General features: G+C 33.1%; 1 protein-coding gene across 1 annotated transcript; it reads right to left on the bottom strand.

Moving 5' to 3' along the window:
• Positions 1-3967: 3967 nt before the first annotated feature.
• Positions 3968-5253, bottom strand: LOC123936870 (DNA-directed RNA polymerases I, II, and III subunit RPABC4-like). Its single transcript, XM_045997406.1, is given in 3 exon segments — positions 3968-4013; positions 4015-4150; positions 5250-5253. Coding segments are annotated over 3 exon segments (186 nt in total).
• Between the last annotated feature and the right edge of the window lie 6533 nt (positions 5254-11786).

Genomic DNA, 11786 nt, shown 5'->3' with positions numbered 1-11786 from the left:
GGATTCAAAAGTGTCCTCAGCTATATGCTCAGATCCTCTGTTTACACCTGTATTCAAATATCCTACTTACTTATTTATCTTTTCTAGCAATCTATAAATTTCTTAATGGAGGTGCAGATATATCTCACTTACAGTTTTATTTCCATGACCTATTACAGTACTTTATGTGTATACAAAAGCTCAGGAAACATTTATTGAATAAACAAATAATCAGAATTAGTAAATAAGAGAAAACAGATGCTGAAAGAAGTAGTTTTAAGTTTGTTTCTAGCTTTATGGTGACATAATTGACAAAAATTTTATATATTTAAGGTATACAATTGAAGGTCTTGAAACATGTATGAATTGTGAAATAACTACCAAAACTAGATAATAAACATAGTCATCACCTCATGTAGTTATTAATTGTGTGCGTTTGTGCATTCGTTTAAGACTAACTATTTCCTTCTCTTTCTTGCTTGCAGTTCCAATGACTTCCCATCACAAAGCCACCTCATATCCTCCCACCACCCCCTGTTCATGAAGTTTCAGTCACAGGGCTTCATTCTTATTCCCACGTCAGGGAATAAGACAGGCTTACTTTCTGCTCTGGAACTTTTACCACTGTCTACTTTCTCTCAGGAACGCTCTCTATCCTTGTTTTTCTTTGGCCAGCTCCCTCTTAACCTTCAGTCTTCTGCTCAAACACCACATCCCCTTGACTAATTTTCTACATAGAACTTATTCTGGGAGGGGTTTGGTGGTGTGTGGGTGAATATATGTAAGGAGGCAGATTGTTTATATACCCTCTCAACTATTATCATGTGGTATTTTATTCTTTTTTCCTGCCCATTTCTCATTCATTCTTGATTTTTGAATTTTTAATAACTTCAATCTCTAAAGATAGCTTCAGAATTTAAAAGAACTCTTACCTTCATATGCTAATCATAATTCTTCCACTTTGATAATGAAGCTAAAGTTAAAAGAAATGAAGTGAACTGGCCAATCATGAGTGGTAGGGCTGGATCTGAGCCCATCTTTATTCAGTGCTTTTCTCATGGATGTAAACACACTTTTCACAATGTCCATAGTTGTTCCTACTAGTGTATTAGGAAATGATATATGTGCTAACTTCAAGCTCAAATATTCATTTTTATATGTGTAGAGCACCATTCAAAAATTATCTTTAAAGCAATTTTATATCTATTTTCTCAAAACTGTCTATGTAGGTAAGAAATAAAATAATTTCCTTTCTATAGATAAATGGCTCAAAGAGCTGAATCACTGAATGATAATAGTGGTCTTGAGTTCCAGTTATAATATTTTTCCATTAAACCTCTCTGGTTAACCAAATAAAAATATTTAAACTATTGATACATAAAGGACTTATGATAAAAATAGAAGTTAAAATTGTAACTATATTATCCAATGAGTTGGAATTTGCTTATTTAATTATGGAGCTAATATAAAGAGATATTGGGGCACCTGAATGATACAATTTGTTGAATGTCTGACTCTCGGTTTCTGTTGGGGCCATGCTCTCAGAGTTGTAGGACTGAGCTCCACAGTTGGCTCTGTTATCAGCAGGCTGCTTGGGGTTCCCTCTCCCTCCATCTCCTTCTGCTCTTCCCACCATTTGCATGCTCTCTCTCTTTCTCCCTTTCACTCTCAAATAAATAAATAAATCTTAAAGAAAGAGAGAGATCATGTGTGTTGGCACTCCCCTGTCTAGAGGCAAGGTCAAAAAGGAGTAAAGCAGAGTTAGAAAATTATGAAAGTCACAGATAAAAGAAAACCTTGACCAATGAAGTACTCTTTAAAAATTTGAACATTCTGCCTTGTTGATTTTCCCATCTAACTGGTGTAAGGTGGTATCTCATTGTGGTTTTGATTTGAATTTCCCTGATGACTAGCAATGTTGAACATTTTTCATGTGTCTGTTAGCCAATTGTATGTCTTCTTTGAAGAAATGTCAGTTCATGTCTTCTGCCCATTTTTTTACTGCATTATATGTTTTTTTTTGAAAGTTGAGTTTGAGAAGTTCTCTATTGATCTTGGATATCACACCTTTATCTGTAATATCATTTGCAAATACCTTCTTCCATCCGGTGGGTGGGTTGTCTCTTAGTTTTGTTGACTGTTTCCTTTGTTGTGCAGAAACTTTTTATCTTGATGAAGTTCCAAAAGTTCATTTTTGCTTTTGTTTTCTGTGCCTTTGAGACATGTCTTGAAAAAAAGTTGCTGTGGTCAGTGTTGAAGAGGTTACTGCCTGTTTTCTCCTCTAGGATTTTGATGGATTCTTGTGTCACATTGAAGTCTTTGGAAAACAGTATGGAGGTTCCTCAAGATATTAAAAATATAGCTACTTCATGGCTCAGGAATTGCATTTACTCCAAAGATACAGATTTAGTGAAAAGGAGGGGGTACATGCACCCCAATGCTCATAGCAGCAATGTCCACAGTAACCAAACTGTGGAAGGAGCCAAGATGCCCTTCAACAGATGAATGGATAAAGAAGATGTGGTACATATACACAGTGGACTATTACTCAGCCATTAGAAAGGATGAATACCCATGATTTGCATTGACATGGATGGAACTGGAGGTGATTATGCTAAGTGAAATAAGTCCAGCAGAGAAAGACAATTATCACATGGTTTCACTCATATATGGAATATAAGAAATAGCACGAAGGACCATAAGGGGAAGGAGGGAAAACTGAAAGGGGGAAATCAGAGAGGGAGACAAACCATGAGAGACTATGGATCCCGGGAAAAAAAAAACTGAGGGTTTCAGAGGAGAGAGGGATACGGGTATGGCATAGCCAGTTAATGGTTATTAAGGAGGGCACATGTTGAGATAAGCACTGGGTGTTATACACAACTAACGAATTATTGAACACTACATCAAAAACTAATGATGTACTATATGGTGGCTCACTGAACATAATAAAAAAAAAAAAAACTCTGAGCATCATAGTACTTCATATAGCTTGTAAAAAATTTGAAGAACTTAGGAAACCATGACGGTAGTAAAGATATAGATGTTTATAAAAAGTAGCATAGATAATTTTTGAATTGGATAAATGTTAGCTATTAATAAATTTAGAATATAGCTAGTCTTTAAAATGTGTGTTGGGGGGCCAACATGATGTCCCATGGTGAAGGAATCCTAGAACACATGGAGTATATTTTTGCTCATTAATTCCATGTTCCCAAAAACAAGACAAAAATTCAATATTTATCCAACAATTAAGTGTAATTCAACTCTTAATATTTTTAACCTGAAAGCAAAATTTTGAGCTTCATGAATGATTATAACTAGAAAAATCCACCTACTTTAATAATCTGTTTAACACTTTACTTAAGGTGGATTTTACCTTATAGAACACAAACATTCAAGTTTCTTCCCTCTGTTAAAATTTTAAAAATTGTGAATGCTTATGCTGAAATACAGAAATGTCCACAACAACTAATAAATGAACAACAGGACTCAAAATTATGCACACACACACTAAGTATATTGGTATACTCCACATCAAATAATACTAGAGTGTTGACAAATAGTTGGTAATGTACAAAAGCAGTTTTCAAGGAATTTACTTAATCAGTGAGTAAGCCTAGAAGGTCCTAGAAATCTGTATGGGTTTTTTTGTTTGTTTGTTTGTTGTGTTTAAAAAAAAATAAAGAAAGAGCACCAGATGATTATAAGTTTTGATTAAAATCTTGGTTTGGGGATGGAATTTTAACTTTCACTGTGTATCACATTTCATATGAAATATAATTATAAGTTATTTACTTGAACAAAAATAATTTCTTCACATAAAATTGGATATCTAAAATATGGTTTTAAAATGAAATGAAATGATATTATGAGTATATAGCTTTAATTATAATGAAAATATGTTAACCAAAAGCTACAAAACAATGAGACACATTTATGGAAAATTTAAACATAAATTTAGATATTCCTCTGAATTCTAAATGTTTCATTGAGTATCAGAAACCACCAAAATTTTAGTCTTTTACTTGTATTATTCTGTATTCACATTCTCTGCACTTGATTGGATACCTGGATTTTATTTCCTTTTCTGTATGACATTTTCCACAAATTAATATGACTGGTTGCTGCTTTTGGGATTGAACATCGTTCTGGGTGTTCACTGTTAGTCCTTATGCAACAGTGAGAAACTTCTTATGCCAGAGAAAATTACTTACTTTCCCTTTGAAAGAAAAGTGGAGCATATACTTTTTTTTTTTTAAATCACAGCTAGACTAGGATTTTATGCCCATTTTGCAATAAAGACTCCCATAACTTATAAGCATGATGCCACTATAACTTTTAATGTTCAGGTCAAAGAGTAGAGTAGAATCATTTGTCTTCACCATTGAAACAAACAAACAAAAAAGTTAAGGGAAGAAAGTACAATTATTTTGTTTTCTGCTCTCCTTGAGTGTGAATATCTTGGGATGAATAACTATATAGTTGTCTTTTCTCTATTTTTATATACCTCAAGTGTTTCCGCCCCCGCCCAAAAAAACAAAACATCCAATATCACTAGTGGCCACAAATGTTAGATGTGTTTAATTATTACAACAATATCAGATAAAAGGACAAGTGAATTCTACAGAAAAGTGTCATCTTAGCGATTTTAAAAATGTACATTTTTATTTGCAGTGATATACCTATTGGAGACAGGAAATCCATTTTTCTGTGAAAATAAGACATTCAGTTAGAAAAGTTTATTAAAGCATTTAGTCAACAGATTACTTCTATAACCTTTGTTCTGTTTGTGAGAAACATTTATATGGCTGTTTCTAAAATCTATAAACTGATATACTCATACCAAATTAAAATGAGCAACACAGATTGGTTTTCATACACAATAGCATTTTTATGGACTCTCATTTCTTCATAGACCACTTAGCTGTAAATAATCCATGCAAATAGCAATTAGACCTTTCCTGGTTTATGCATATAAACATAATGGTTATTCAAGGAACACAGAAATGCTTCAAGCAATTTTCTATATAAAATATGCATATTTAAAACCATATGTTTGAAAGTTTCAGCAAATGATTTTAAAATGGTAATGTTCTGTATGTATCTTTGTTGTGCAGAATCAGGTCAACCTCTACTTACCACAGCAAACAAGTTAAAAACCTGTTGAATTTTCTATTGCTATCTTAATGTATTCTAAGTCTATTATAAAATGCTTAAAATTTTCTTTCTTTATGAATAAGAAATAAAAAATAAAGATGTTCTTTTACCCATAATGCCATTATATAAATTAAGAAATTAACATTGATATAATACTAGTATCTAATGCAATGATCTTACTCAAATTTTGGCCTTTGTCCCATTGATGTCACTTAACAGCAAAAGAAAAAAAATCTGGTTCTGGAATTAAGCCAGGATTTTATCTTTTCTTCAATTATTTCTCTTTACTCCCTCTTAATCTGATGTTTCTTTGGCCTTTTTTTTATGCCATTGATAGTTTATAAGACATATTTCAATTTATATTTGTCTGATGTTTCATCAGGATTAGGTTCAGATCAGGGTTTTTTTGGCAGAAATACTAAAGATGGTTTTGTCCTTTTCTGGGCATGATTGCAGAGTGAGCATGATTTTTACTTATCCCATTATTGGTGATAACTTTTTCCACTGATGTTGACTTCTGCTCTTATTATTTTTTTCTATTGCTAATTAATAACTGTTTGGGAAGTACTGTGCTGAAAGTTAACTAAGATTGATTCTTTATTTTGGACTTGCAAAGGGCATCAACATTAAGTGTCTGAAAGGATGTTATGCCCATTGTGCAGTTATTCACAAAGACTTTAAGATTTATGTTGAGTAGAGATGAGGAAGAATCTGGAGAGGGATCTTCTGTAACAAGAGTGTGGGCAGAATGTAAGGATAAAGGCAGGAAAGTTGGACTATTTTTTAAAAAAAGGACTTTCTTTTCTTCCATTAGTCTTTTTATTTTCTGTGAAATAGATGGCAGTTTGATTTAAAAAGAGAGAGAGAGAGCAGATGTTAGAGACTGGATGAGAGAAAACAGCTATCCCAGGAATTTTAGAGAATTTATCCACTAGGGAAAAAATAGCTCTGCCTAACAGAAATAATACACCATTTGAGATGTATGAGGATCTCAGTTCACTTAGAATGAAAACAGTGAGCATGCCTGTTTAGCTTTTTTTACAATCAGGTTCTTCTCCTTGGATGCTGTCAATGAACATGAAATGATCCTGTTTCAGAGTTAGAAATTTAATAATCAAGTATAAGAAATGCAGAAAGGGTCAAGACAATGGTGAACCACAGTCTTTCTGTTACATAAAGAGAAAATGAAGAAATGACAGGTGTACTAACATTTAAAAGGTGATGGTGTCATTGACACAAAGTAGTGGTAGAATAATTCTGGAGAAATAATACAGAATACTGGAATAAGTATTTTTGATAAAAGGAAAGAGATAGACAGTATTTACATGTTTTAAATCATGATCTTGGAGATGACACAGTAGTTAATATATACATGCACACACACATACACACATGTCAGTAGGATAGCGCAAATGAATTAGGATGTGTCTAGTCTTATGACAGTTTGACTTTTATTAGAGGAAAAGTAATAAATAAATATCCTGGAAGTCTCTGTGAGGAGAAAAAAGAAGAGGAAACCAACCTCACCAAAAAACCTGTAGGTCTTATAGTCATTAAAATGCAGGAAAATACATATTCAACATTTGATATGACTTCAGGGGAAACACTATCCAAAAGGTATAACCAGAACTATTAAACACACTTTTATTTTCACTTAATTGTAGCTCTTACTCCATCTTTATAGAATATTTGTTAAAAGTTCTTGGGAAGTATTCTTTGGCTGGTGTCATTATTCTGATAAATTGAGACAGTCCTCCTCATGAGCTATTGCAGCTTGTTCCCTAACAACTGTTCTTTCTCTCATTCCACATCAATATAATATTAAGCTAAACTACTGCCACTATAATAACCACAAAAAAAAAGGATACTTAAAATAATACTAATAGTTAAGACAATATGTAAGTAAATAAAATGTGATGTTAATGACTTTTACTATAAATGTCAGTTAAAAATTCACTTGTACTGGGGCACCTGGGTGGTTCAGTCAGATCATTATCCCGGGGTCCTGGGATTGGGCTCTGCATCTGGCTCCCTGCTTGGCAGTAAGTCCGCTTCTCCTCTCTATCTCCCATTCCCTCTGCTTGTGTTTCCTCTCACGCTGTCTATCTCTCTGCCAAGGAAATAAATAAAACCTTAAAAAAATTCAATTGTAGTATTTAAAATATTCAAAGAAGGAATAGGAGAAGAAGAAATAATGCATTTGTACCAATGCATCTTCGTGAAGATTAGAAATGTTCATAAAAAGCAGAATGGAGCAGTAAATTGTGGATTGCTAGGCATCAATGCAATGAATAAACTACATCTATATTCACGATGTGGATAAAAGTCACAAACATTTGTAAGGAAGAGTAGACAAATCATGAATATGCAGTCTGGTGAATTATTACAGAGTGACATGGAAAGTTACCTCAGAGGTCAAAAATTAATAAGTAGAAAGGATAATAAAATTAATCACAAATTAAATCTATAATGAATAACACATTTTCCTAGTGAGATTGACAAAGATATGAGAAGTTGAAGAGAAAGTTAAGGAAAGCTGATAATTCAACACACTTTATTTAGGGATATATTTGTTTTAATTGTGATAATGAGGATACTAGTCACTAGCTACCAATTCTTTAAATGTCCCTTTAAGACTGAATAATCACACTTCTAGAAATGTATTATATAGAAGTATTCCACATGTAAACTTTGTAGTAGCGAGGCATAAAAATAACTTCATGCCCATTAGTAGTGTGATAATTAAATAAACTAGCACATATACACAAAAAATTCATTCTTTTAATAAGATAGACATAAAATGTATAATAAATTGCACTTTATAAAATATATATGACATATTAAGAGTGAATTTTGTTTACTCTTTGAACTTGTATTTCATGAATTACATATTTTGTTTTGTTGTTCAGTAGTTTATTGACAAGTTAACTAACCTTTCTTTTATGCCCATTGCATTTATTTTTAAATCATTCAATTTTATCTGTCCTACTTATTAACATATCTACGTAGGTAATACCTTTCTTTTGTAAGTTAAAAATTCATTAATTTTTCTAATGACTTTGTCCAAATTTCTGAGTTATATATCTACTTCATTTATCTGATTTTTATGTCAAATATTTATGTGAATTTTTTCTAGCCCAGTTTAATTATATTGAATAAACTTAAATATACACAATAATATATTAAAATTCAATATTTTGAGTAAAACTAAGCAATTTGTATAATTTCAAGGAGTAAAATTACCCACTTACTTTAAAACCTAGATAGTATTGGTCTAATTATATTTATTCTTTTATTTTTATGCTTTTTTATTTATTTTTTTTTCCATTTAATCCTCATCATCTATTTCTCCCATCCCCCCACGACCACCTCTCTGGTAACCATAAATTTCCTCTCTATAATTGAGAGTCTGTTTCTTGTTTTATCTTTTTTTTCTTTGTTCATTTGTTTTGTTTCTTAAATTTCCACATATGAGTGAGGTCATATATTTATCTTTCTCTAACTTATTTCCCTTAGCATACACTCTAGCTTTTTCCATGTTGCAAAAAGCAAGATTTCATTCATTTTTATGGCTAAATAATAATTCCATTGTATATATTTATATACACCACTTCATCTTTATCCATTCATCTCTCAATGGACACTTGAGCAGCCTCCATAGTTTGGTTATTGTAAATAATGCTGCAATAAACATAGAGGTATGTATATCCCTTTGAATTAGTGTTTTTGTATTTTGGAGGTAAATACCCAGTAGTATGCTTACTGGACCTTAGGGTAGCTCTATTTTTAATTTTTTGAGGAAGTTCCACACTGTTTTCCAGAGTGGCTCCTGCAGTTTACATTCCCACTTACTGTGCAAAAAGAGTCTTTTTCCTCCACATCCTTGCCAACATTTAGTTTTGTGTCTTTGATTTTAGCCATTCTGACAGATGTGAAGTGACATCTCACTGTGATTTTGATATGTATTTCCCTGATGGTGAGTGCTGTTTAGCATCTTTTCATGTGTTTGTTGGCCATCTGTATGTCTTCTTTGGAGAAATGTTTGTTCATGTGTTCTTCCCATTTTTTTAACTGGATTATTTGTCTTTTGGTATTGAGTTTTATTGGTTCTTTGTATATTTTGGATAATAACCCTTTATTAAATAGGTCATTTGCAAGTATGTTGAGGTATGTTCCCTCTAGACCATTTAGTTTTGTTAATTATTTCCTTCATTCTGCAGAAAATTTTTATTTTGAAGCAATCCCAATAGTTTATTTTTGCTTTTATTTCCCTTACCTCAGGAAACACATGTTTCTACAGTCAGTGTCAAAGAGATTACTTTCTGTGCTTCTTTTTAGAATTTTTATGGTTTCAGCTATCACATTTAGGTCTTTAATCCCTTTTGAATTTATTTTTGTGAATGGTGAAAGAAAGTGGTTGAGTTTCATTCTTTTACATGTAGCTGACCGGTTTTCTCAACACTATTTGTTGAAGAGACTTTTTCCCACTAGGTAGTCTTTCCTCCTTTGTCAAAGATTAATTGACCATATAATTATGAGTTTATTTCTGAGTTATTTTGTTTTTAAGATTTATTTGTTTATTTGAGAGAGGGAGAGAGAGAGGCCATGAGTGGGGGAGGAGCAGAAGGAGAGAGAATCCTCAAGCAGACTCCCCACTGAGCGTGGGAGTCCAATGCAGGGCTCAATGACAGGACCCCAAGATCATGAACTGAGTCAATATCAAGAATCAGATGCTCAACTGACTGAGCCACCCAAGTGCTCCAACTAGGTTTTCTGTTCTAATCCATTGATCTATGTATCTATTTTTATGTCAGTACCATACTCTTTTAATTACTACTTCTTTGAGTGTAACTTGAAATCTGGAATTGTGATTCCTCCAGTTTTGTTTTTCTTTTTCAAGATTGCTTTGGCTACTCCAGATCTTTTGAGGTTCCATACATATTTTAGGGTTGTTTGTTACAGTTTTGTGAAAAATGCTGTTGGTATTTTGATAGGGATTGTATTAAACATGTATATTGCTTTTTTGCGTTATAGACATTTTGACAATATTTGTTCTTTCAACACATGACCATGGACTGTCTTTCTATTTCTTTGCACCATCTTGAATTTCTTTCATCAGTGTTTCATAATTTTCAAAGTACAGGTCTTTTACCTCTTCAGCTAAATTTATTCCTAGATATTTCATTGTTTTGGGTGGAAATGTAAATGGGATTGTTTTCTTAATTTCACTTTCTGCTACTTCATTTTTAGTATATAGGAATACAACAGATTTTTAAAAAGATTTTATTAATTTATTTGACAGAGAGACAGTGAGAGAGGGAACCCAAGCAGGGGGGAGAGGGAGAAGCGGGCTTCTGGCTGAGCAGGGAGCCGATGCAGGGCTTAATCCCAGGACTCTGGGATCATGACCTGAGCCAAAGGCAGACGTTCAACAACTGAGCCAGCCTTATGCCTCTACAACAGATATTTTTAACAACAGAATTTTTTGTACATTGATTTTGTATCCTGTGACTTTACTGAATTCATTTATCAGCTCTAGTATTTTTCTAGTAGAGGTTTTAGGGTTCTCTCTATATAGTATTATGTTATCTGCAAAGAGTGACACTTTTACTTCTTCCTTACTCATTTGGATGCCTTTCATTTCTTTTTGTCACCTAATTGCTGTGGGTAGAACTTCCAGTACTATGTTGAATAAAAGTTGTGCAAATGGATAACCTTATCTTCCTGATCTTAGGGAAAAAGCTCTCAATTTTTCACCATTGAGTTTGACATTAACTGTGGGTTTTCATAAAAGGCCTTTATTATGTTGAAGTATGTTCCCCCTAGACCTAATTTGCAGAGGGGTTTTATGAGGAATAGATGTTGCACTTTGTCAAATGTTTTTTCTGCATGTATTAAATGATAGTATGGTTTGTATCCTTTCTTATTGATGTGATGTATACATTGGTTGTTTTGTGAATATGGAACTACCACCCTAGCATCCTAGAAATAAATCCCATTTGATTGTGGTATATGATTTTGTCAGTATATTGTTTAATTCTGTTTGTTAATATTTTATTGAGAATTATGTATATTCATGCAAGATACTGGCCTGTATTCTCTCTCTGCCGTGTGTGTGTGTGTGTGTGTGTGTGTGTGTGTGTGTGTCTTTATCTGGTTTTAGCATTACGGTGGTACTGGCTTCATAGAATGAAATTGGAGATCTTCTTTCCTGTTGTATTTTTTTTTTTTTTTTTGAATAGTTTGAGAAGAGTAGGTATGAACTTTTCTCTCTTTTTTTTTTTAAATAGTCTTTTTTTTTTTAAAAGATTTTATTTATTTATTTGACAGAGAGAGATCACAAGTAGATAGAGAGGCAGGCAGAGAGAGAGAGAGGGAAGCAGGCTCCCCGCTGAGCAGAGAGCCCGATGCGGGACTCGATCCCAGGACCCCGAGATCATGACCTGAGCCGAAGGCAGCAGCTTAACCCACTGAGCCACCCAGGTGCCCCTGAACTCTTCTCTTAATGTTTGGTAGAATTTGCCTGTGATACCGTCTGGTCCTGGAGTTTTGTTTTTTAGGAGTTTTTTGATTACTGATTCAATTTCATTGCTGGTAATTGGTCTTTTCAAATTTTCTATTTCTTCCTGCAATTTATGCATTTCTTC

Source organism: Meles meles, chromosome 2 (assembly GCF_922984935.1).
Source record: "Meles meles chromosome 2, mMelMel3.1 paternal haplotype, whole genome shotgun sequence".
Lineage (NCBI taxonomy): Eukaryota > Metazoa > Chordata > Mammalia > Carnivora > Mustelidae > Meles > Meles meles.
The sequence above is the reverse complement of the archived record's forward strand: the minus strand, read 5'-3'. Positions and strand labels throughout refer to the sequence as shown.